This window comes from Myiozetetes cayanensis, unplaced genomic scaffold (genome assembly GCF_022539395.1).
Source record: "Myiozetetes cayanensis isolate MyiCay16 unplaced genomic scaffold, myiCay2020 scf2-11, whole genome shotgun sequence".
Lineage (NCBI taxonomy): Eukaryota > Metazoa > Chordata > Aves > Passeriformes > Tyrannidae > Myiozetetes > Myiozetetes cayanensis.
This window is the reverse complement of record NW_026087411.1, coordinates 93,383,755-93,409,198: the sequence shown is the minus strand read 5'-3', so window position 1 is coordinate 93,409,198 and position 25,444 is coordinate 93,383,755. Positions and strand designations below refer to the sequence as shown.

Below are 25,444 nucleotides of genomic sequence, written 5' to 3'. Positions count from 1 at the left end.
GAAGGTCAAACAGACTCATATGCCATATCACATCCGATATGGCATATATATGGCATTATGCCATATCACATAATGCATATGAGATTAGAAGATGTCCTGGATTCTAGAAGCACAGATACACAGGTCCTTCTTGTGGCACACTGACAGTCTGAGCTTCTCCCAGGGGTATAACCACATGGCCCATCTCAGCATGAAAATACTAATCCATATGAAATATTTAGCTACCAAATCACTCTGTACAAAAGATGGGAACTCTATTCCTTCACATTCTTCAACTGTAGCCAAATCTCTGCAGCTTTTAATTATTCTTGCAAACAGCACACACTCAACAGAAGAGTAAGCATCATGCCAAATCTCAGATGGCTTTTTTTTAATGCACTAAATAGAACTTCCATTTTATACTCTTTAGAAATAGCTGAATCATCATTGATGGAACCTCAAGTAAAACCCTTTTCTTGAAGAAGACATGAAAAACTGCTATTAATGTCTTACAAAGTTAAGAATAATTCAATGCAGGTTTTAATCAAAGATGTTCTTTACTATGAATGCTACTACCACTTTATCCTGTAAGTAAAGCAGACTAGAAGCAGACACAAATGAAAATATGTTAGAAGAGGCCATGTATGATACGGATAGAATTTTCAGTCTTCTTCCTCTCCCCCATGTCCCCGATCTTATCATACAATCATAGAATAGCTTGGAAGTGTCCTTAAAAACCATCTAGTTCCAAACTCCTTGCCATAGGCATGGACACCTTCCACTAGCCCAGGTTGCTCAGAGGCCCATCTAACCTGGCCTTGAACACTTCTAGAGACGGGACATAAATATTTGACAAATGGTAACTACTCTTAACAGATGTCTGGAGTAAGCTAAAGTAGACTCTGCTTAGCTCCAGGATACTAAAAAAAAAAACCCAACCAAACAAAACAAAGTTACAAAATATGTCTTTAAAGCACTCATTATAAGGTGATTTTCTAAAATAATAAATAATTAACTAATTCCTTGTAAATACTGAATTTTTATAAAATGTTCTGTAGTATAACAATATCATGAGCTGTGGGCTGTTCATAGATGCATATTTTACTAGAGAAAAAAGTACCGAAAACATATTTTTCATTAGGTCTGTATTTGATTGCATGAGTAGTTCTTAATGCTTCTGCACTGCACACATTCAATACACAAGTCAATATGCATTTGGATGAACTCCCGATACCAGTGCGTCTCTCAGCATACAGTTGTATTGACAATGCTGTATCCTTGTTTTGTGAAATATTCTTTGCAGTGAAATTAGAGAAGCGTACTCAACAAGGCAGTATTCTCTTACCTTGGCAGATTGGCACAGGGGAATCCCACTGATACATGCCGTTCTGGTGACGCCTACACGTGGCATTATTGTGACCAATCATTCTGTACCCAGGTTTGCAGTAATAGCGAACTTTACTTCCAGCAGGACCACCTGTTTTATTTACAATTCCACCATTCTTCAAGTTAGGGTTTAAGCTGCAATAAGGAGCTAAACACCAAAAAAGGGACATTATTAAAAATACATAGAATGCACTTAATGTGCGAAAGTCACATTATTTATGACATGTAAAACCTTTGAATACCACTAAAACTAGTACTAAAACCTTTGGAATCTTCAGTGAAGATTCAATCTACTTATGCAGAAGCATAATGAAATTCAAAAACATAATTTATAATCACAAACCAGTTTACGTTATTGAACGAGCAAAATACAGTCAAGAAACACAGATTGTTCACTGAGTTCGCTCAAACTTCGAAAACAACCTACTTCACATTTGATAACTTTATAGGTGCAAAAATGTTATTTGAAATTCACAATATAAAAAATACCAAACAGCTTTATTAAAAAAATCCAGTGTCCTTAGACATCTATATCAAACTTTAAAGATTTTCTTAAATATGTTAAAAAATTATATGAGAAATAACAGCATACTGATTCATCAGATGCATTTTTTCATATTAAAAGGCAGTTATTTTTTTGGTACATTTCCTTAAAGACATTACTTGGCAATTGAATTAATTTTTTACCAAAATAACTTAACTTAACTGAGTGTAAATTCTTAAATGCTGAATTTATACCATATCTTAGGTAAGACAGAATGCACTTGTTTAAGTTTTGAAATGAAAGTAAACTTTGTTAAGTTTTAATCACTACTCTACTAATGTTTTTTACAGACGTTTCCATGACCAGTATGGTCCTCAAGGACTTGTAACATATAAATGGAAATTATTAGATGTGTGATAAGGAAGTAAGAAAGTACAATTTTTTGGTGTCAAAAAGTCAGTAACAAAGCCAATTTTTTAAAAAAGGTTGCAATGTCTGTACACAAGGATAGAGTATGGTTATCCAAGCTGGACCCAGATCAAGCAAAAGTACAGTATAGTTTGACACACATGGAGTTTAACACAAATCTATTTGTTGCATGCAAATATTTATTGCCAGATAAAAGCAACATAAAATAATTACCTTGACTCTATGCTGATGTACAAGTCACTGCATATTTGCAGCAGGCATGTACCAAGTCAAGCTTACAGAGATTAATATCTTTTCAGGAGAAGTATAGCAGGACCATGGCTTGCTCAAAATAAATCGGATGGAACTTCCACCACTGAAATAAGCCTGTGAACATTCTTCATGCGGAAGACAGTGTTGAACTCCACTGATAACTAAACGTCAATATACTGAGATTTAGGACACTGAGACTGCAACTACTGTTATATTACTAACTTCCTTCATCATACTGGAATGTATCTTAGGTATACTGTGATGTTAATTTGATTTTCTGTAGAAAATTATTCAGTAGAAGTTGGGGTTTTATTTCACAAGTGTAAAGTTACAGATCTTGCTTTTAATATCTAGATCTCTGGTGGGTTTTTGTTTTTTGTTTGTTTATTATTATTATAGTTATTTTTAATGTATATTTTGTCATCCTAAGGTGTATCTATGGTATCAATTACTACCTGAAGAAGGATGTTTCTATTCACTGACAAAGATCATAGAGTTGATTATATTCCTAACTAAAGTGCTTCTTTTAAATGTCTGGATTTAGATGCGGTGTACTAAAGTCAATATTTTTAAGAAATGCCACCCAACATAAGAAGGAAAACTAAATCCTATATTAAAGATGCTGAAAATGCTGTCATCTGTTGAAATTTCATTATATACTTCTCAATTAAGCAACATTATTTCTACTTGAAATATTATTTCTATACATTCTTTCTCTTGGGGATTATAAATAATATATAATATAAATAAATATATAATATAAATAAATATATAATATAAATAAAACCATTAAATCATAAAGGGAAAAATTAAAACTAGAATTAAAATTAGTAAACAGGAAGGACCTGTAAAACAATTGTCTGGGGTCATGTTCTGTATCCCTTATAAGCACAGTGACATTCACTTGCATGCCTAACTAAATTACATTAATTATAAAATTACTCTTTTAATTTAATAGGGGATTTGACATTTAAAGAAACACAGTAAACACAGTTTTAGTTTTTCTTACAAACTGTTGAAGAAAAAACTTATATTGTTATTGCAAAACAAGCAGCTTGTGACCACTAAAGTCAGCTCCAGTAAGCCCTTATCCACTATTTAATTGTAGATATGCTAGTAGTTCTTAAGAATAGCAGGTGAGTCATAAACACAACATGCCATTCAGACAAAAGTCCAACTTTATTTCCTCAGTGCTACAATTCTAGACAGAAAATATTTGCCTGTAACCCAGTAATTCAGAATAACAATTCTAACCATATTGTTTTTCTGTACAGTAGCTTTAATGTCTTCTTTCTTTTTCCCCTAGAATCATTTGATATAGACTTTTATTAAACTGCTAACAATTCAGTTATACTAACAGTAAATTCTTGGCTAGACATAAAAGCATAGGGATTTTTGCCCTTATCAAGATCTTTTGCATAACAGATTGTACTTGAGTTCTGATTGGCTTTTTTAGCTGTGGTTAATTTCAACAATATATATATGAACTTCCAGAGAGATTATCTTTAAATTGGCATGGACTATGGGACATTCAGGCTGCTGAATGACACAGAATGATGTCAAAATACTGTAATTTTCCTTGGGAGGCACAGGGGAAATCTATCAGTCAGTTGTAACAATTAACAACACCCTGAGACCGAAGACATAGTTTAACCTCTCCAGTGAACTAAATGGTGTTCAGAAAAAGATCAAGCAAAACCACTTTTGAACTAAGAAGAAATTGATAAAAGAAAACAAGAGAAACATAAAACAGCAATATCACCCAGACTTTACTTTAACATCATTTTGGCCATACTTAATTCCTAAAGGCTATTATTGCATATCACCTACAGAAAATTATATCCTCCTTTCCCACATATGTTGGTGATTCCTGAGTGTCTGTTGCTTTCAACCATCTCTTCAATCTACTGTTACTAATGCTTACTTTTCCTGACAATCGAAGGTGAGTGAGTGGCAGCAGCTGCATGGGGATGGAAGAAATAGGGAAGAAGAGATCTGGGAACCAAGACATCTTGATAATGCTTTGTGGTCATCTGACTTTGTGAAAGTTAAAGGCAGAGGTTCAAGTCTGAATATAAAACTCGAAGATGTGTTTGACAGGGAAGGGAGGCTATAATTGGAGAAAAGAGAGAAAGAATATTTGACACAAAGGTGTTGGTTTTAAAAGCCCAGGAGAAGAATAGCCATGACAGATTATACAGTGAGATGAGAAACAGAAAGAGAGAGATTAGAGGTTAAGAGAAGGACTTGGTTAGCTATTAGAAGTGGTACCAAAAAGATGGATGTATCAGAGACTGAGATTGTGTTCAGAATAAAATGTGATGCAAGCAAATATATATATGATTCAGTGAAAGAAACTGGAAAGAAAAATTTATAAAACTGGAACTGACTAATGGGAGACAGAGAAAGAGATCAGAGACAGAAGCAAGGAAGGCTGAGGGTAAAAAATTAGGGGAGACATCATAAAGAGAAAGCAAGGGAAATTACAATGGGAAGCTAGAAGGGAAAGACTGATGTAAGCTTAGATAAAGAACAACCCGATGCTGTCTACTAGAGAACCACTAAAAGTATACTATGATTTGTAGGGAGTGGAAGGAAAAGGGTGGAGATCAAATAAAAAGGTTGGGGAGCACAGCTAGACTGGTTTGGTACAGGTATTAGAATGAGAATGAGTGTAAGGTTTGGAACAATCAAGTTAGGGTGAATGGGACTACAAGAAGCGAGGTGAATTTCTATAAGTACAATGAATAGTAAAACAGAGAGCGGTACAAAAAAGATCCAACATATCAGAAAGGGATTGTGCTTACAGAGGAGCTTCACAATTTCATGGCTGTAAATAGTATGCCTGAAACCCGTAATAACATGCATTTTGTGATATAAATCATATATATTTTGATAACCTCTGTTTAAAACAGTTATTTAACATAGATTAGATCCACCTCCCACTCTTATAAAAATGTTGAATAATGACATTTTAAAGTAGTGGCAGTAGACTGGTAGTATGTCAGAAACTAGCAACAAGATTACAGGCAAGCAGTGCCTGCAGTCCTCCTCCACGTAAAACTTACATTTTTTTCTACTGAAAAGGCAGCACAATATTTATAGAAAAGGCTGATACTCAAAAAAATCTATTATGTCTAAGCTATAGATAGCATTAAAAGAAGAAACACATTTGAAGCAAATTATCTAAAATTTTGAAGATGGATTGATTCTACATCTGAAAAATACACTTGTTGATATAGTGAAGGAATATTGATAAGACTCCATACAATGCATTCTCAATCTATAGTTTAGTAATTTTTAACCTGTTCTTTAAACTGAACTTCCTTTGGAGCCCAGGATGAAACACACAACCTCTTCTAGGTCAAGAACTGACATTAACAGAAGAACCACACACAAGACAATAAATAAATGCCTGAAGACCTGAAGTGCAAGCAAATGCTTGAAGAATGTCAGACTGAAAACTACAGCCACTGTTAGTTGAGTGAAAATTCTGAGCTTAAGCAGAAATCCATACAGTGAGCTCATAAAATATTGCAGCCTTGTGTCAAGGACCACTGGGATAAAATGCTGGTTTTCCCCCAGGCAGTTGCTGAGAGGGGAATGTGCCCTGAAATGTCATGAGGCTTGGCTGAAATAGGTGTAATGACAGAAGAGTGCACTTATCTAGGAACGGCAGTGTTTTACCACAAAATGTGATAAACTTCTATGACCATTCCAGAGACTGAAGCAGCTTTACAGTTTTAGATTTAATTTACTTTTCCAAATGACGTAGCATCCACATTCCTTTAAGGCCTCTTAGACATCAGTGTATTTTGCAAGGCAACATAGATTTTCAGCTCACTTATAATTGAAACATCCATTTGTAACTTGCAACTGAATACCAGCAAGGTAATAATCGCCTAGCTAAATCCCACATAACTAGTCAATGCATGTGTGGACAGCAACACAGATAAACACTGATTTTGTATTTGCAGGACCACACTCTTCCTTTAACAAAGCATATTCTCTTAATAGCTGGAAAATTTAAATATCTGTGCTGAGGGAGTTTTTTTTTTTGCCATTTGAGACACTCTGTCTAAGGCGAGTTCAGTTAAGTAACTCCCAATTAAAAAATAAAATTTTTTTAAACTGGATGTCCAAAACACACAGGGGATTTTGTAGGTTTCAGTCTCTATGGTGAATAATATGACATTTTCTCTAAGAATTTATTTTAGCAAAGGGCCTAATTTCCCAGAAGTATCTTTGATCAATAGCAAAAAACTAATATGAAGAAGATATTTATAAGTATTCATAGAAATAGTACTGTGTTTGGAATTATGCATATACAAAAAATGTTCCTTCAAATCCCTTAATGCCTTTGTTTAGCTTACATGCTTACATTTTATGCTTTTATTTTACCTATTAAACTTTATATGTTTATTTTATCCAACAAGTTTTCTCATTTTTACTCTTCTGATTCTCTACTCTATCCTGCTGTAGGGGGAGTGAGAAAGCAGCTGAGTGGGGCTTAGTTGCCTGATGGAGTTACGGAGCAATATAGGGCTCAAATGGATGTTGAAGTCAGTTCATCACACATTGTTCTTGCCACTCCTTTCTTGGGGGAGTATTCTTCACACTCTTTCCCTATTCCAGCATGGTGTCCCTCCCATAGGAGACAGTCCTCTATGAACCTCTCCAATGTGAGTCTTTCTCACAGGCTGCAGATTCCGGGTCCCTTGCATAGGGTGTAGTCCTTCAGGAACAGACTGCTCCAGTTCAGGTCCCTCACGGAGTCACAAATTCTGCCAGCAAATCTGTTCCATTGTGGGCTCTTCTCTCCATGTGTGCACAGGTCCCGACAGGAGTCTTCTGCACCATGGGTTTCCTGTAGGGTCACAGCCTCCTTCAGGCATCCACCTGCTCTAGCATGGGGTTCTCCAGGGGTTGCAAGCAGATATATGCTCCACCACGGAAGTCCATGGGCTGCAGGGGGACAGCCTGCCCTCACCATGGTCTGCACCATGGTTTTCACCACAGCCTGCAAGGGAATCTCTGCTCTGGCACCTAGACCACCTCCTTCTTCTTTACTGGCGTTGGTGCCTGCAGAGTCATCACTCTCACATATTCTTATTCCTTTCTTCTGGTTGCTGCTGAAGTAGTTTTTTTTCCCTTAAGTGCATTATTGCAGAGGCACTACCACCATGGCTGATGGGCTTGGCTGTGGTCAGCAGCCAGTCTGTCTTGGAACTGGCTGGACTTGGCCCCATTACACATGGGGGAAACTTCTGACAGTGTCTCACAGAAGCCACAGTTGTAAACCCCTCCACTGCTGCAAAACTCTGGCCACTCAGACCCAATGTATAAGGTAAAATAGAGACCTGTGGGGTTTGTAATACATATACCTTCAGTTCTATTGGCAGGAAATTACAAAGCAGCTAAGCAATGTCAATTTGCAAAGTAGCAAGGGAAGTACCCATCTGGTTCCCAAGTCCTTGTACCTCCAGCGTGTATGCCTGGTACTGTAGTGCACTTTCATTCTTTTTACCACTACCTAAAAAAGAAACCTCTTCTTTTCTATACTTTTATCCTAGCTTGCCTGGGTAGGAATATGCTGCAGTTCTATAAATCATTGAGGGAGAAAAAACCAAGAAGCGTGTCCTTCAGGTGTCTTTCAAAGCAGTTTCAAACTTTCATCTCTATAGAGTGGGTTTCCTAGCCTGGGCTCAGCCAGTTCCACTTTCTGCACTCACAGATCTTCCCTATTTGTAATAAACTGCACAGTTTGGGTAGAACCCAGCAGCATCAGGAAGTCAAGTTCAAGCACTACAAAAGCATTAAAAAAAAAAAAGATATTTCAGCACACAAGACCTTTTCCTTATATTTTTTTCCTCCATTTTAGTGATTTTACCATACTATATCCCTTTCAAACTAAAAAAAAGGATAACTTCCCTAGAGCTGCAAGAAAATTTATCTGATGCTTCCCCTCCTTGCTTCATTATGCCATACAGATACTCCATAGATTAAGAAAGAGATCATTTAATATCTAGGTATTAGTGCAGTTAGGAAATGCCTTATTTAGATTAAAATCATGTTAGTGCCTCTATAATATGTCGAAGCCCTTAAAAGAACACCCCTCCTCTGTAATGTTACGGCTTTTTTCTACTGAGATTTAGTGAAAAACCTTAAACCACAAGATAGAAAACATACCATTACTATTAGACAAACCGCTTACACAACTAAGGTTGTATGCTAAAGAAAATATTAATCATTTTTCTGAAAACTTCTACACGTTTGAACAGTGAATAAAATTTGTATCTACAAATGAAATCTAATTGTGACAAAGCTACAATTTATAAAATCTCGTGCACTGGCATAGCTGGAGAAGAAGAGAAGGGTTATGGAAGGGCAGTAATTCATTTCAATAGGTTCTTCATTATGAGGAAGCCTGCTGGCTCAGTCACAGCTGCCACAGTATCAATAGCCTTTTTGGGATCTTGTATTTTTCCTACTTTCATGGTGTTGCTCTCCCTCATTAAGATTCAAATCCAATTGTTTATGCTGCCGCTCACTGTTACTCTTCTTTCATGCTGATTATTTCCATTGAATCTCATGTAAAGTGTACAGAAGTTTAGAGAAAAATGCAGGCACTGACTGCTAGTGAAGTGGAAAAAGCTAAACTGTTGTTTGTTCCTAAGACATAGCCATAAGGATTGCATATCTGTCTCCAGCCTCCCAATTTTATTTTTAGTTGCAGTTAGTGCCATAATAATTGATGAATTGAGCCTAGAAATTAGACAGACCACTGCTTCACTACTGCAAAACACGTTTTGGGTACAGGCAAAGATATACAATAATTTCCCCAAATTCCTCAAAAATAAGTCTCCATAATAATTTGATACCTACAGAACAAATAATTTACATGATATCTATTCTTGTGACCCTGATATTGCTTCTTGACTTTGAATTAACAACTGAAAGCACACTCCCTTCATTGCCACACATTTGAGGGCTAGAGTTTTCTTTGTTTGCTCTTGCCCACTCTTGATCCATCTAATAAGTCCTGTAATTTCTTTTTGACTATGAAAAACTAAGTGAATCTCCAGTATGCTTGAAAAGAACTTTCCTTTCCATCCCTCAGTTTCAGTTTGTCTGTAGTAATATTTCAAAGGCTTCTTGCAAGCTGGAGATAATGCTTTTGCTGACTGCTTTTTTTTCTCACTGCTCACAGTTCTGCTTATAGTTCTTAAATCCCCCAAACAATGATTATTATGCTCTGAGCTGAGCTCTAATCTTCTGTTTCAGCAACAAGAGAAACTTTCCAGAAGTTAGACAGGCAGTGCATAGATGGTAGAAAAAAGAAGTCAGCTTTAGCATGACTAAATGGGAGATACCTGGTGCTTGATGAAATGTTCTGCTAAAATATTCTTAATATTTCTTTCTCTATGTAATTTATATTGACAATTATTAAGAACCAAAATTAACACACACAACCTTTACATTGCTAATCAAGTTCAAACACAAAAAAAGCGCAAATGTTAATGACAGCAATTATCACCTGTCTCTCCCTCACACACTATTTACATCAGGTAAATGATCCCTCAACAAAGTCTTTTAGTACCAACGTAAATGTATGTGTGGAAAGATCTTAAACAGACTGGATAAGGGTCATTATGTATAATCCAGTACTGCACTGGATTTTCAATGTTTGTTCAAATTTTTTTTAATTAATAAGGGAAATAATTTTGACACTATTTAGATGGACTATTTGCGTATTTTCATGTCACCACAATGCCAGATTTGCATGCAGCCTGTTGAAGAGATGAGGGATTTACTAGTTGAGAGAAGGTTTATGCAGACAAAAAGAGACTGAATTAAAAAAAAAGTATGAGTATTTATTATTAACAAACTAAAACTAAAGAATTATATCTACTTAAGTAAAAGGTATTATGTATTTACAGAAGATACTTCTCCCCCCACTTCCCTTTATATCAGTCCAAGGAGGAGAAGCAGTCCTTTTCTGTTCTCAGAATTCCAGCTCTCTCTCTCTCTCTAGTAACTCTGCAGCACTTTCGTCGCAGTTGGAACTTCTTTATCTTTCTCTTATTCTGTGTCAGCCTCCAGGGCTGGGCCTACTCCCCTCCTGGGTTAAAACCGAAGGCTGAGGGTTACCCAGGTCCTGAGGGGTTTCCGTCCATAGGCTTGCAAGGGGACACTTGCTTACTATGGATCTTCTTCCACAGGGTTACAGGGGATAATGGTTTAAGAGTTCACCCCTGTTTCCCTACGGAGGTCCCTCCCCATGGGAGAACAGTCCTTGATTGACTTCTCGGCATGGGTCCAGTCTGGATCCCTTACTCGGATCCCAATATCCCACTTGAGCCATTTTCTGCTCCAGCGTAGGTTCTCTCTAGCACCAGCAGCATGGATCCCACACATGGATCCCAACATCCCTACCTGAACCGTTTTGTGTTCCAGCGTAGGTTCTAATACCCGTCAGGGTCATAAATCTTCAACAGCAGCAGCATGGATCTCTCACTGAGATCCCAAGCTTATCTGAGCCGTCTCGCTCCAGCATAAGCATCGATCCCTTCGAGGGTCACAAAGTCTTTAACAGGACTCTGCCTCATCTGAGCCGCTTTTACTCCAGCATAAGGCTTTCTCTCTGTTAAAGTCACAAATCTCTGGTGCATCCACAAGCTCCTCTGTGAGCCGCATGGGGGGTCTCTTCACCCCAGTAAACTTCTACAGGTGGCAGGGTTTTTATTTTTCAGTCTTTACCCTGCTGAAGGGAGGGAGAGCGAAAAGGAGAAAAAGCAGCTCTCCCCCCTTCGAACTTTTCTTCTCTCTCCTGCGACTGCAGCTTTGACCTTGAAAGTCTTGTTATCTCATGGCTGGAATTCTTCTACAGCGGTTTCTCGTCTAAGCAGTTCGTCTTTTAAACCTTTTTTTCTTCACTCTCTCACAAGAGAGAAGAGAGGCTTCAGTGCTGCACCTGCCCCCCCCGGCCCAAGCCGGGGAGGAGGGGGCCTTGGCCCTCCTCGGGCCCACCGCGTCTCTCCTACATGGTTGCTGCTCCTAATTTCAACTGCGCCATCACCTTCTCTTCCGTTTTCTTAAAGATGTAATTAGCAAAGGTGTCACTGAACTTTTTGATTGGTTTTTTGTCCGGAAATCACCTGGACAAAACCATCCTCAGCCCCAGGGATGGGCTGGTGGGCAAAACCACGACAGGGATTTCCCCCTCCACCCCAGTTTTCCATTTATTTGTGCATGAAGAAAAACAAAGTAATGAGAGTTGTGAACTGCAACTCTAGGAAATGGTAAACCTAAGAGGTATCCTTACTACTACATTTCAAAGGCCTCACTAGGTCTGATAAAACAAGAAAGCAGGTGCACAGAGAAGTATTAATTGAAGAAGCATTAATCTGGAGATCTTTGGCACACTGGAAAAAAAGGGGAGAGACCAAGTTCTGTGCTTACCTTAAACTTACAGTAGAATGTTTAAACATCCTTAAAATGTACATTATAAAAAGTTATCTTCATGGTTTTAAGTGCAGCTGGACAATAGTACATATAACCACAAAGTATAATTTAATGGACACCTTTAGTAGTTACCTGAGTAACGGATCTTGAATCCTTTCTTGCTGGTTGCATGATCCGTTGACCAGCGGAGATAGAGCTGATTCATTCTGCTTGTGAAGTTCAGTTGCCCAGTATGATTCCCACTTAAAGCAACCAGTAAAGGGCTTTGCCCAGAAGAACCTTCAGAGATGAAGAAAGAAGTTATTGAAATTTTGAAGTGCAATGAGTTTAAGTGAATGTAAACACAATAGGATAGGAAATAAGCTGACATTTTCAGAGAAATAATTAACAGATGTCTATTAAAACTGTCCATCTTCATAGAAATATAAACCAATATATTTTTGTGATTTTGCCACAAACCGTAAAAAAATAGTGCATTTTCTAAAAAAAATTCTTTTCTATTTGATACAATTACATTGAATGAGGTTGTGTTTCTACTCCTTTTCCTTTTATAACTGTTATTAATTTAATTTCTTATCTAACTAGTGAGCAGTAGCAAATATATACATTCTTTGACATCATTCATCTTGTATAGTTTAAATACCACCATATTGCATAGTAAACACAGAGTTAAAAATGCTCCTTCACGTGTAAGATCATCACAGTGCAAAAGTGCTCTGCTCTGTTACTTGGTGTGTTTATTATAATTTCATTTTAGTGTGAAAAGATATACAGTTATGGTAAATACAGGATGTTGAAAAAATGTGTCCTGGCACTAGACTGGTATCTTCACCACAAAAAAACCACAGAAGCACAAAAAAAAAATGTTGGGGGCTAATTATACAATAGAAAAACATATACTCAAGAGAAAAAAAAAATCAATCCAATCCCTAAACAAAAGCTTTATAAAACATGAAATGGCATCTTTTTCCTCCATATGAAGGTTTTGTTTTCTCCAGCAGAACTGCTCCCCTTCATATGCACACTATGCTTTTTGTTCCATGCTTTTTCAAGTTTAGGAGAGCAATGTTCAACTAACATTATCTTGGTCACAGTTGCTACTACAAATAAAGAGCTGCTTCATTCACTTTTTTTTGCTGAGTTTGAACAGCTGCAGCCTAATCAGTGAATGAAAATACAAAAATAAAACTGAATCAAAAGACACCTAAAAACTGAATGCAATTGGTGTCAGTCTTCTCCTCCCCCAGTCCAATTAAAAAAAAAAAAAGAAAAAAAAAGTGTTTTCTGACTGCGACATTTCAGGTACAAAAGGAAGGCTATAGAAACCACAATAAATATTAAGACCACCTCCCAGTTCTTAAGAACTGCAGTTCATTCAACATAATGACAATATTACAGCTAAATAAGTATTACTAAACATCTTCTTAATAATAAATGCGCATACAAAATAAGGAAAAATAAGCATAGCTTTAGGCATAGGTTGCCCAGCATGCCCTCATCAAAATTCTTGGTGACTTGTTTGTTCATCATATTAGGGAGTTAGTGTAAGGAGCTAGTGTTTAACAATTACAGTGTAGGATAAACAATAAAGAATGCTAAAGTCAATTCTTACTTTTGCTTGAAAAAATGATTTGAAATATGACATTTCACTCAGTTCCTCTGTGCTTCCCTCTTAATTCTTGTAAAGTCTGTTTATAATACACTTGTTACAGTTGGGAATATATATGTTCTTAATAAATCCTCAAATAAAGGGACTAAAAGAGTACAGTTACTAATAAAGACCCACTACAAGTAACAAGGTGAGAATCCTTATTAGTGATCCTGAAATTAGTTTGCAGTACCATATGCTACACCATATTTTTTAGTCATTGGGCGATCAGAGGATTGATTCAGTGTATTTTAGATTTGTTTCTCTTGGAGTAGAGTTTCAGTTTCTTTATCTTACCTAGCAGGCAGCTGTTCAGATGGTCTTTAGGAAGGTCAGTAGCATGACTTAGGTGTTCTTGAGTCTGACAGTTTTTTAATTATTGTTTTAAAATTTGTCTCTATAATGAACTAAACCCTCAACTTCTGCTTCAGTCATATGATGCTTTCCTGAATATTAGCTAAAAGTTGACATTTCCTTCTATTTTCAATGACAGATTTTTTTGTATTTTAGTTCAGGGAGAAAAAAAGAATATTTTCTGTATTAAATGAATGATATTCCATGTGAATAGACTGAATGTAGTGTTTTCAAGTTCAAAATACTTTAATAACTGTTCATGGTACATTTATGGCTTCTCTGGTTTAGAATTCAGATGGATTTCTTAAGGGTATGACTTATAAGCGGGAATGTCTAACAGGCTTATTGGTCCCAGCTGACCAGGGTGACCTCACTGACTGGATGCCTATCCTGATCATCATCCAGCTGCTGAAGCACCATAATTTACAGTGAAGTCAGGTAGGTACAGTCACTGTTGTGGTTTGCATTCCAAAGCTGCCTTATGAAGTAATCAGAGACATGTGCCTTAGCAAACACTGTTTCTCTAAAATTTGTCTTTCCAATCTTTATACAGTTTCTGCGTCAAGTTTGATGATGTATCTTAAGCTAGTTTAGGTAGATCAGTGCAGTTCTACTAACCCAGATTAATGTACACTGTTTTGGGCCACACAAGATCCCACGATAGGACATATATTTGTTGCAAAGTGCAGCAATACAGGGAAATGCCTAAGCTAGCTATGAACGAGTTAGTCTGAGTTATAGCCATCAATGGAAGCAGTATGGCCACATCAGCATTGCCTTCTGCCCCAACAAGCTCATCGTGCTGAGATGTAGAACTAATTAGTCCAGCAAAGCACATTGCTAATGTGGCCACAGGGACACAAGCAAGTATCTCTGCAAGGTACTGCAATGTGGCATATTTGAATATCAACTTGCTGAGAGTAGCTCAGGAATCTCTACATGCACTGTAATTGAGAGGTTTTAAATATGCCATTATCTTTCTCGCTTAGAGTTGCTGGTAGGTGGTAGAAAAAATTACTTCTGTAAAGCTTCAGTAGAGATGAATTTGTGAGAATATCATTTCATGCCATAAAATGAAAATGCTTAAAAACATAGAAACTATGTTAATTCTCCTCTCAGATCTGTACTTGATAATGTGGTTTCATTACATTTAAATTCATAAGAAAGAAAACAAAAGAATGCATCAGGCAAATTAAGCAGTTTCAACACTATTTTTCAAATGAAAACAAAGTGATCAGGCCACTAAAAAATTTCCAGGTATGCTATATATTTTCTCGATTAAATATAAAATAGAGTAGAGGAAAAGCTAGTCTTAATAAATTTTTTGCAGATTTTTCTGCACTAACCTGGCATGGACCAACATGCATATTATGAAGAAAAAAATCATGCTAATGAAGTGGCATTTTTAAAATAATTAAAAATACTGTGGTATTTTTCAGAATTTTGTTACCAAAAAGTGAAAACAAATTGATAATTTTAGACATTAAAAACTTAGTATTTAAGAGAAGTACTTAGAGCAAGATACCGAAAATGATATGCCTCTTTCATATTTTTCATACTATGAAACTCCCATACTGAATATTAATTGTTTCTATCATAGTTATCTTATATTCTTGGTTAATGAGCAAAGATATGATAATGGTTTCCAAATGAATAAAAATATATTTAAGAACCATTAGAAACTAATTATCCTAATCAATCAATGAGAACACATCAAGTGACAATAAGTTTAGAATTCAGGAGAAAAAAAGAATATTTTCTGTATTGAATGAATGATATTCCATGTGAATAGACTGAATGTAGTGTTTTCAAGTTCAAAATACTTTAATAACTGTTCATGGTACATTTATGGCTTCTCTGGTTTAGAATTCAGATGGATTTCTTAAGGGTATGACTTATAAGCGGGAATGTCTAACAGGCTTATTGGTCCCAGCTGACCAGGGTGACCTCACTGACTGGATGCCTATCCTGATCATCATCCAGCTGCTGAAGCACCATAATTTACAGTGAAGTCAGGTAGATACAGTCACTGTTGTGGTTTGCATTCCAAAGCTGCCTTATGAAGTAATCAGAGACATGTGCCTTAGCAAACACTGTTTCTCTAAAATTTGTCTTTCCAATCTTTATACAGTTTCTGCGTCAAGTTTGATGATGTATCTTAAGCTACTTTAGGTAGATCAGTGCAGTTCTACTAACCTAGAGTAATGTACACTGTTTTGGGCCACACAAGATCCCACGATAGGACATATATTTGTTGCAAAGTGCAGCAATACAGGGAAATGCCTAAGCTAGCTATGAACGAGTTAGTCTGAGTTATAGCCATCAATGGAAGCAGTATGGCCACATCAGCATTGCCTTCTGCCCCAACAAGCTCATCGTGCTGAGATGTAGAACTAATTAGTCCAGCAAAGCACATTGCTAATGTGGCCACAGGGACACAAGCAAGTATCTCTGCAAGGTACTGCAATGTGGCATATTTGAATATCAACTTGCTGAGAGTAGCTCAGGAATCTCTACATGCACTGTAATTGAGAGGTTTTAAATATGCCATTATCTTTCTCGCTTAGAGTTGCTGGTAGGTGGTAGAAAAAATTACTTCTGTAAAGCTGCAGTAGAGATGAATTTGTGAGAATATCATTTCATGCCATGAAATGAAAATGCTTAAAAACATAGAAACTATGTTAATTCTCCTCTCAGATCTGTACTTGATAATGTGGTTTCATTACATTTAAATTCATAAGAAAGAAAACAAAAGAATGCATCAGGCAAATTAAGCAGTTTCAACACTATTTTTCAAATGAAAACAAAGTGATCAGGCTACTAGAAAATTTCCAGGTATGCTATATATTTTCTTGATTAAATATAAAATAGAGTAGAGGAAAAGCTAGTCTTAATAAATTTTTTGCAGATTTTTTCTGCACTAACCTGGTATGGACCAACATGCATATTATGAAGAAAAAATCATGCTAATGAAGTGGCATTTTTAAAATAATTAAAAATACTGTGGTATTTTTCAGAATTTTGTTACCAAAAAGTGAAAACAAATTGATAATTTTAGACATTAAAAACTTAGTATTTAAGAGAAGTACTTAGAGCAAGATACCGAAAATGATATGCCTCTTTCATATTTTTCATACTATGAAACTCCCATACTGAATATTAATTGTTTCTATCATAGTTATCTTATATTCTTGGTTAATGAGCAAAGATATGATAATGGTTTCCAAATGAATAAAAATATATTTAAGAACAATTAGAAACTAATTATCCTAATCAATCAATGAGAACACATCAAGTGACAATAAGTTTAGAATTCAGGAGAAAATAAGAATCAAGTAGGGCCCTTTGAGAGGTGATACTGTGAGTAGCACTAGAAATTGGGTTTTTGTCATTTCTCTACTCTTTGCCTCAAAAAAGATGGTCAAAAAATCTAATGGTGGTATATTCAATCAGTGAACAGCACTGGTCTGCTATTCTATAGAGCAAGTAGGTAGTTTTTGAACTCAAATTTGAGTATTTGGACTCAATTAATTTTATTAATTTGGACAAATGGAATTATAAGCCCCAAATACTTCCTCAATAGGAATGAACTCTTACAAACCAGCATGTTAATTTCTCCTTTTAGGCACCTCAATACATTTCCCAGGAAACAGAAAACTGTGTGACTTTCATAGGGATGCTTCAGCTGCTACTGCTCCTCCTCTGACAATACCTAAGAAAATTAAAAAGCCTCATCTTGAATACATCAATAAAATGTTTAATTGGCTAGCGGATTTAGATTTAAGGCAAAAGTAACAGAAATACTGAACTATTTTTTAAGTTTTAGCTGTGTCACTGCATTATGAAACAAACAACTGGTAATCAAGGCCCAGTCAACAGAATATTTGGTCTTTTGTGATTAGATAGAATTTAAATCTCTCTTACCATCAAATACCTCCAGCTCATCAAATTGCTTTTCACTTTGAAACATTTCTACAAAAATGGAGATATTATATCCTGGCTCAACCTTTATAGTCCAAGAACATGTCTGAGAGTTGGGATAGGTGCCTGGATAACCTGGACTGAGGATCACTCCTGATGATTCTGTACGGATTTCATTTGCTGGACATTGTGCTAAAAAGGACATAAAAAGAAGAACAACAAGAACAGCAATGATTTAAAGTGCTTTCATTTCATGAAATGCATGCTTCAGCTTCAGTTTCCAAATGAAAAGATGTTAAATACATATTCTAGATGAAAGGAACAATAAAGTTCCCTATAGTACACACAGAAACAGAACTGCTTTTATAAACCTTGCATTAGGAAACAAGATACTAATTATAGCAAAACATTAATCTAGAAATATGTTAGAGCCCAAAGGGTTTTCAGTCAAGGGATCCACATATGCTGGTGTGATCAAAACAGGTGAGGTAAAAGTCCTGGTAAAACTTTTTATTTTGAATATTAAAGTCTACTGGAGCAACTTGAGGATTAAGAGCTGGTCTTCAAAGTCGTAAATTAGTAGTATCCTGGAGAAATCAGTAATGCTGTCAGACTTTTTCACAGTAAGACAGTGATTCTTTTCAACACTGGAAAACTGTCACCTCTCTGGACAGACTATGCTTTAGGAAACAGCTACAGTCATCTAAACATGACAAAGAAGTAGGTGCAAAGTGTATGTCATTTGGAATGGGAAATGGGACTGTAGCAAGTACCTCTGGAGTTTTTATATCTAAAAACTACCATCACAGAATGTAAGGATACAAATATCTTTTGTTGCCTGCTTTTCCTCAGTTTCTTAGGGAGTTAGGGAAATGACCATTGATCAAATTACTCATGAAACCAATTATTTAGTAGTTATTCAGATTTGAGGTCTGCAAAAAAAATCTGAGTGTTACACACATACAGTAAAGACAAGACTAAAGCCTGGTGATATCATTAAATGGAAAGCCTGATGACACATATTCTTCCAGAGAAGTTTACAGTTGGGTTAATCTAAAAGGCTATAATTGCAGCCTTTATGTGGATGGTCTTTCAGCTAAATTCTCACAAGTATCGTTTCCAAAGAAATGCTATAAATATCTTCTCAAGAACAGGTTGCATGTTTGCTTACTCTACTACCTGAAGTTTTCAGAATCTTGGATACAGGATTGTCAACTAAGAATAAGATTCAAAATTACATTTTGAAAATTCCGAGATTAGTTTACAGTGATGCCCAGAACATTGTCACAAAGTGTTGAGATATTATTCCTTAACTGAATAAATTCTCTGCAAGCATCTTAAGGAAATGGAGTCAGGAAGGAAATGCAGTGAAAACATAGAGGAAAGTCACCAACTCAGAGAAGTAAAAAATGTTAGTTTCCTTTGGGAAAAAAAATGTCATAGAACAGGAAGAAAGAAAATCACACTCTGATAGCACAGGCACTTAGACTGTGAGCATCTCAGAAACTTGTGGCAATGCTACAGATAAGAACTGGTGAGAATGGTCTGCAAAAAGACCAGGAAACTGAGAGGAGTAGGGGGGATGGATAAAAAACCCAAAGAAAATACTTTTCCTGCCTCTTTATTTCAACTGCTTTGCTCTTGGTTCACTTATTTTTTCTTGTAAAGGACACCAGAGACAAAAAGTGAGGGAAAGGGACAAGAAAATAGCTCAGTTTTTAGATTTGAAAAAATAACAACAAAAAATATTTTTTTTTCAAAAGCTGGTAAAAGTTTTCAATAACACAGAAAGACTGCTTCTAGCTTTCTCATTTATCACAGGAGAAGAAGGAATCTGAAACCAATTTATTCATCACAGGGATGTGCCTTTGCAGATGTTTCCTCATGCACTTCTCTCATAACTGAGGGAAAAAAAAGTATGAAGCTACTTTGTAATTAAGAACATTTCTTCGGTGGGTGAGTATTATAAATCAACACCTCAAAGGTCAGAAAATTTCCTTGAACAAAGGACATGTACACGACATAAGAAACAGATCAATGAAGGATTTCTGCAGTAATTCTTTCCTCCATATATATTCTATTGTATTCACTTACTGGACTTCAGAACCTTACTAGCAAAACAATTCCCCAAAGGAAAAAGTACTGCTCATATAAAAAAAAAATGCACCTTTCTAATACAAATCAGCACAAACAGTGATGGAAAGGATGAAAGGGGATATGGAATATTCCTCTGCAGTACTGATACAAACCCAGCATATTCCTAGAACAAATCCAGTAAAATGGAAACCCTTATGTCCTTCTAACCTCTAAATAGCTCAGCATCTCTCCTGTGCTAGAGAAGAAATGACCAATGAGCTATAGCTTTAAGTCTTCCTATGGCCAAGATTCAATTCCTATGGCTGAGTTATTAGACAAGAGGTCCCTTCCAATCTCAGCCATTCACAGAAGACAAACCATAGGGACTTATGAGTGCAGTACTTCTGGAGTAGTTCAGGGATACAGGAAGGCAGACAGTGTCTTGCTCCTCTGCAGTTTGGGAAGCTGGCTGTACCACAGGATTATGTGGCAAACTGAAGTGTTCATCTTGGTAGTCTTTGCTGGCTTTTCCTGCACTGTAAGGAATTACTCACCAACTCCCCCCCAGTATAGCTTAGCTGCTGATTACATAACAATCTCTCTGTGGAAGCTGTACTTGAATATTTTACAAGACTCATATGGTTAAAGACATAAAACTGAGATATAAGACAGTGAGACTGTTTCACCTTGCTTTGTGAAACAAAACACGCATCTATTTTTTAATAACATGAATAACTAAAAGCTATAATTTGAATAAACTAAACAGTGTTATTTTCTTGGTAACATACACACAACAGGCAAAAATAAAAACCTGCAATTTTGACCTTTTTGTTCTATAATATTAGCTCTTGCCTTTAGCATGGTATTTAAAAAATAGAGTATCCTAAATACAAGGTGCTTTGGTTGAGGCAAATATATTTGTGTTGGTCTAGCTGAGATGGAGTTAGTTTTCCCCTTAGCAGCCCTCACAGTGCTGTGCTTTGTATTGGTAGTTAGCAAGGTGTTGTTAACACATCAGAGTTTTGGCTACTGCTGAGCAGGGCTGGCATAACATCATCCCTGTCTCTCCAACATTGCGACCCACATCCCCCAGTAGGCTGGGGCTGGGCAAGATCTGGGAAGAAGGCATAGGCAGGACAGCTGAACCAAACTGACCAAATGATATGACATCTGTTCAGCAATAAAAGCTAAAAGGAAAAGCTACACATGCTGAAGTCCTGCTTCCTGAGAAGTATCTGGACAGCACTTGCTGATGGGAAGTAGAGAATAAAATATTTTGTTTATTCCTTTGCTCCTTTGCTTGTGCATGAAATGAAATGCAAATGTAAATGAACTTTCATTTTTGCTTTAGTAAACTGCCTTATCTTTATCCCTTGTATTTTATTCCCCCTTCTTGCTGAGGAGGGGAGTGATAGAGTGGCTTGGTTAGCACCTGACATCCAGCCAAGGTCAATCCACCACAATATTCCCCTGTTGACACTGTTTATTTCACTTGTCAATTGATTAACAAGGTAACATTATATTCTTCAGTATTATATTTCATAGAATCATAGAATAGAATCAGATGGGTTGGAAAGGACCTCTGAGATCATCAAGTCCAACCCTTCACCCACTACCACCACAGTTAATAGACTGTGGCACTAAGTGGCACATCCAGTCTCTTCTTAAATACCTCCAGGGATGGAGAATCCATCATCTCCCTGGCCAGCCCATTCCAATGCCTGATCACTCTCTCTGTAAAGAATTTCTTCCTAATATCCAACCCAAACCTCCTCTGGCAGAGCTTGAGACCATGACCTCTTGTCTTACTGATAGCTGCTTGGGAAAAGAGACCAAACCCCACCTGGCTACAATCTCCTCTCAGGTACTTATAGATTGTAGAGAGTGATGAGGTCTCCCCTGACCCTTCTCTTCTCCAGACTAAACCACGCCAGCTCCCTCAGCCTCTCCTCATAGGACATGTGTTCAAGTCCCTTCACCAGCCTGGTTGCTCTTCTCTGGACCTGCTCCAGCACCTCAATATCCTTTCTGAACTGAGGGGCCCAGAACTGGACACAACACTCCAGTGTGTGGCCTCACCAGTGCTAAGTACAGGGCAAGAATCACTTCCCTGGTCCTGCTGGCCACACTGTTCCTGATCCAGGCCAGGATGCCATTGGCCTTCTTGGCCACCTGGGTACCCTGCTGGATTTGATACTTTCTGGACTCTCTTATTTTTTATTTATTTATAAGTATATTTATAAACCTATATTTATAAGTATATTATTTATAAGTATATTTATACATTGAAAATATTTATTATATAAGTATATTCCATGAATTTTAAAAGTGTCTATTATAAAATAGTTTGCAGTGATAATAGGAAAAAATACTTCAAAAAAAAAACCCCAAAATAATATTAGGCATATTGTAGGACATAAGTAATCTATTTTGCATTCATTTTTAATAATATTGTTGCACATGTAAATTTCAAGTACTGTAATTTGTTAGTTTGCATAGATTCAGACATGGGGTAATGTTTACAGAAGAACAACAGGAAATACTACCTATCTTTATGCTGCACAGTCACGTGACTGTGTGTAGTGTGGTGGTGTCATGAGAAGAGTAATTCTGCAGCATAACACTCTCATCATATCCTAGTTTTGAGATACAGATTACTTTAACTGGATTTTGGAGGAATCTGTTTCACGTCTTTGGGGGAAGGTCTGACCATCTAATAGTACTTCTGTTGTTTTCATCTTGATTTTGCTTAAGACATTTAGACAATAGTATCACACCACCTCTCTGACTTAAGTGTTTTGAGCAGGATAAAGATTATATTAGAGACCTTTACCTTATACTGAATGTCCACCATCTATTTTACTAATATGTCAGTTTTTGTGACCAATACGGGAATACTTGCTGTCACAATGTTCATCATGTTTTAATTTACATCTCTACATTTCCCTAACAGCAATTACAAAATGCAAGGAATTTGTCACAAGAGGATATAAGGGTAGGATGAGAGCAGGTGCTTCAAGTGTATAAACAGAAATCACAAATGTTCAACTACTGGCAAACATAAACTCATGCACATTGACAGGTGTCTGAGGCTCTGCACATTAGAAAACACCTGGCAAGTTATCACAGCACCAAGCGTTTCGAGAAAGATCCTCCTCGGATAGACCAGACAGGAAGGGAAAGGGAGCTGTAAGAAAGCTGCAGTGTGGTGTGATTACAACTGTTCTGGTGGTCGTTCGTTCAGAATGACATACAAGTTGTCATGGAGACTCATTTTTGATGAGACTCATGAGACTCATGCCTGTCAAAGATGTCATCAGACTTGTATATAGTATCCTAGAACTTGGCCTTCTATCATATAATATAATTATTGCCTACTAAAATATAGTAGCATAGCTTAGGAAAACGGAAAGTTTTTCTGGTATCTTTAAAAAAATGTGAAGTTGATTTAAACAAAGACTATGTAAAATATTGTAAATTACAGGTAAAATGCAGAAATACAAGAAGGTAATCAAAAATTAGTTTGAAATAAAATATGCAAATTGCATAGCATGTAGCGATTTTTTTCAAGTCCATCAGGATCAAATAGTATTGTATAAGTGCAGTTCCATACAGTATCATCAGAAAAGAAATAGAAAAGAATTGGAAAGAGTATTGAGAAGGATGACAAGAATGATTAAAGGTATAAAATATCCTCTGGTCTATAGAATCTTTCCATAAATATGGTGAATAGAGAAAAACTTGTTACTTGTTACTGTTTTTTTTTTCTCCATAAGAACTGGAGGACATGAAGTGAAAACAGTAGGTGTTAAGTTCAAAGCAGACAGAGAAATGACTTCACATATTACATAAATAAATTGTGCAACTGCTTGCACAATTTATACTTTGTGGATTTAATTCATATACATGGGTTCAAAATAGGACTGAAGAATTCCGCTGAAGAAACAGCCTTATGGGATTTAAAATATAAAGAACATTGCTAGCCTAAGAGTGGCTTAGCTACAGTTGAATTGAGGCCTTAATTAAAGGTACTCTTGCAACAATCTTCTGTTCTTCACTAGAAAATCACTACTGGCCAGTGCTAGAGACGGAACACTGGGTATATTGTGTGGTATAGGGAACTTTTGATCTGATTCAGAAATACATATTTCCTCCCTTCAGATACTTAGTTTTTCAGAACGCAGCATGAGTACTTTCAGAATGCAGCATGAGTACTTTCAAATACATAACTACAAGTAAACACCATAAAGATGATAATTAAAAACACAACTTTTAAATTATCTACCAAAATTTCATATAATCTTAATAAATATAAGGCAGGGTTTCATCATTAAATAGGAGTTGAATTTAACATTTATCTCCATTGTAATACTGGAGAGGTTGGGATAGAAATAAACCCAAGTAATTCTATTTTCCAGAAAGGAAAATTGCATTTATTTAAAGATATAACTTCTTTGAATAAAGGAAATCAGTTGCATCACAATTTATCTAAAAAAATTCCACTCTTATGTCTGGCCAAAATAACTGTGGCAGAATCTTTACTCTAATGCCTCCAGTTGTATTGTCTTCTGCCTCTGAATCACTCAGATGACACTTCTTTTTTTTGTTATCAGATTAGCTCTTTTGATGCCCTCCTTCCAAAAAAGTTTTGCTATATTCACATGAAAAGAATACTTGACTGAAAAACATTAACAGGTGGTATTCTTCTCAGACAGAACTGTGCTATTTAATCTTTAAATGAAAAAAAAACAAACACCAAAACCCATCATGTGTACTAAAGATGTTCCTAAAAATCAGCTAGAAACAACTTGTAGAATAACAAAATTCCAGTAACTTTAGCTTATGGGGTAGTTTGGAATAACAATAAATAAAAAATACAAGAAAGGGAAGAAATTCACAAAATCCACAAAGTCTGTGAGGGAAATACCGAGCTGCTAGTATTCATCTGTGCATCGGGTTTGCATGGAAGGGTTTTGGTAGTGAGAAGGGTTGCAGGGGTGGCTTCTGGGAGAAGCTGCCACGAGCTTCCCCTGTGTTCAACAGACATAGGGACCAACCGGTTCCCAAGATGAACTTGCCACTGGCCGAGGTCAAGCCTATCAGCTACAGCGGCAGTGTCTATGTGATACCACATTTAAGAAGGAAAAAACCCACACACACAACAGCAGTCACAAAAGAGGAGTAAGAATATGTGAGAGAAACAACTCTGCATATACCAAGGAAGGGGAGGTGCTGGAGCAGAGATTCCTCTGCAGCTTGTGATGAAGACCACAGAGCGGCAGGCTACGTCCCTGCAGCCCATAAAGGTCCACGGTAGAGCTTACAAAATCATAGAATCATAGGATTGTTTTGGTTAGAAAAGGCCTCTAAAATCATTGAGACCACTACTAGCCTAACACTAAGTCTACCACTAAACCATATCAAGTGCCACATCTACACATCTTTAAAAT

The 25,444-nt window shown here is 36.6% G+C and overlaps 1 protein-coding gene across 3 annotated transcripts in view; it reads right to left on the bottom strand.

The window, feature by feature from the left end:
• Window positions 1-25,444, bottom strand: part of CSMD1 (CUB and Sushi multiple domains 1) — a 1,108,336-nt gene that overhangs the window by 87,033 nt on the left and 995,859 nt on the right. For all 3 annotated transcript variants that reach the window (XR_007628921.1, XM_050315426.1, XM_050315427.1), the window contains exons 47-49: window positions 17,922-18,110; window positions 12,128-12,274; window positions 1,325-1,513 (exon numbers count right to left, since the gene is read on the bottom strand). Coding sequence is in view for 2 of the 3 variants with exons in the window: in XM_050315426.1 (XP_050171383.1) it covers window positions 1,325-1,513; window positions 12,128-12,274; window positions 17,922-18,110 (525 nt within the window). In the remaining variant the exon portion in view is untranslated. The remainder of the gene's footprint in view (window positions 1-1,324; window positions 1,514-12,127; window positions 12,275-17,921; window positions 18,111-25,444) is intronic.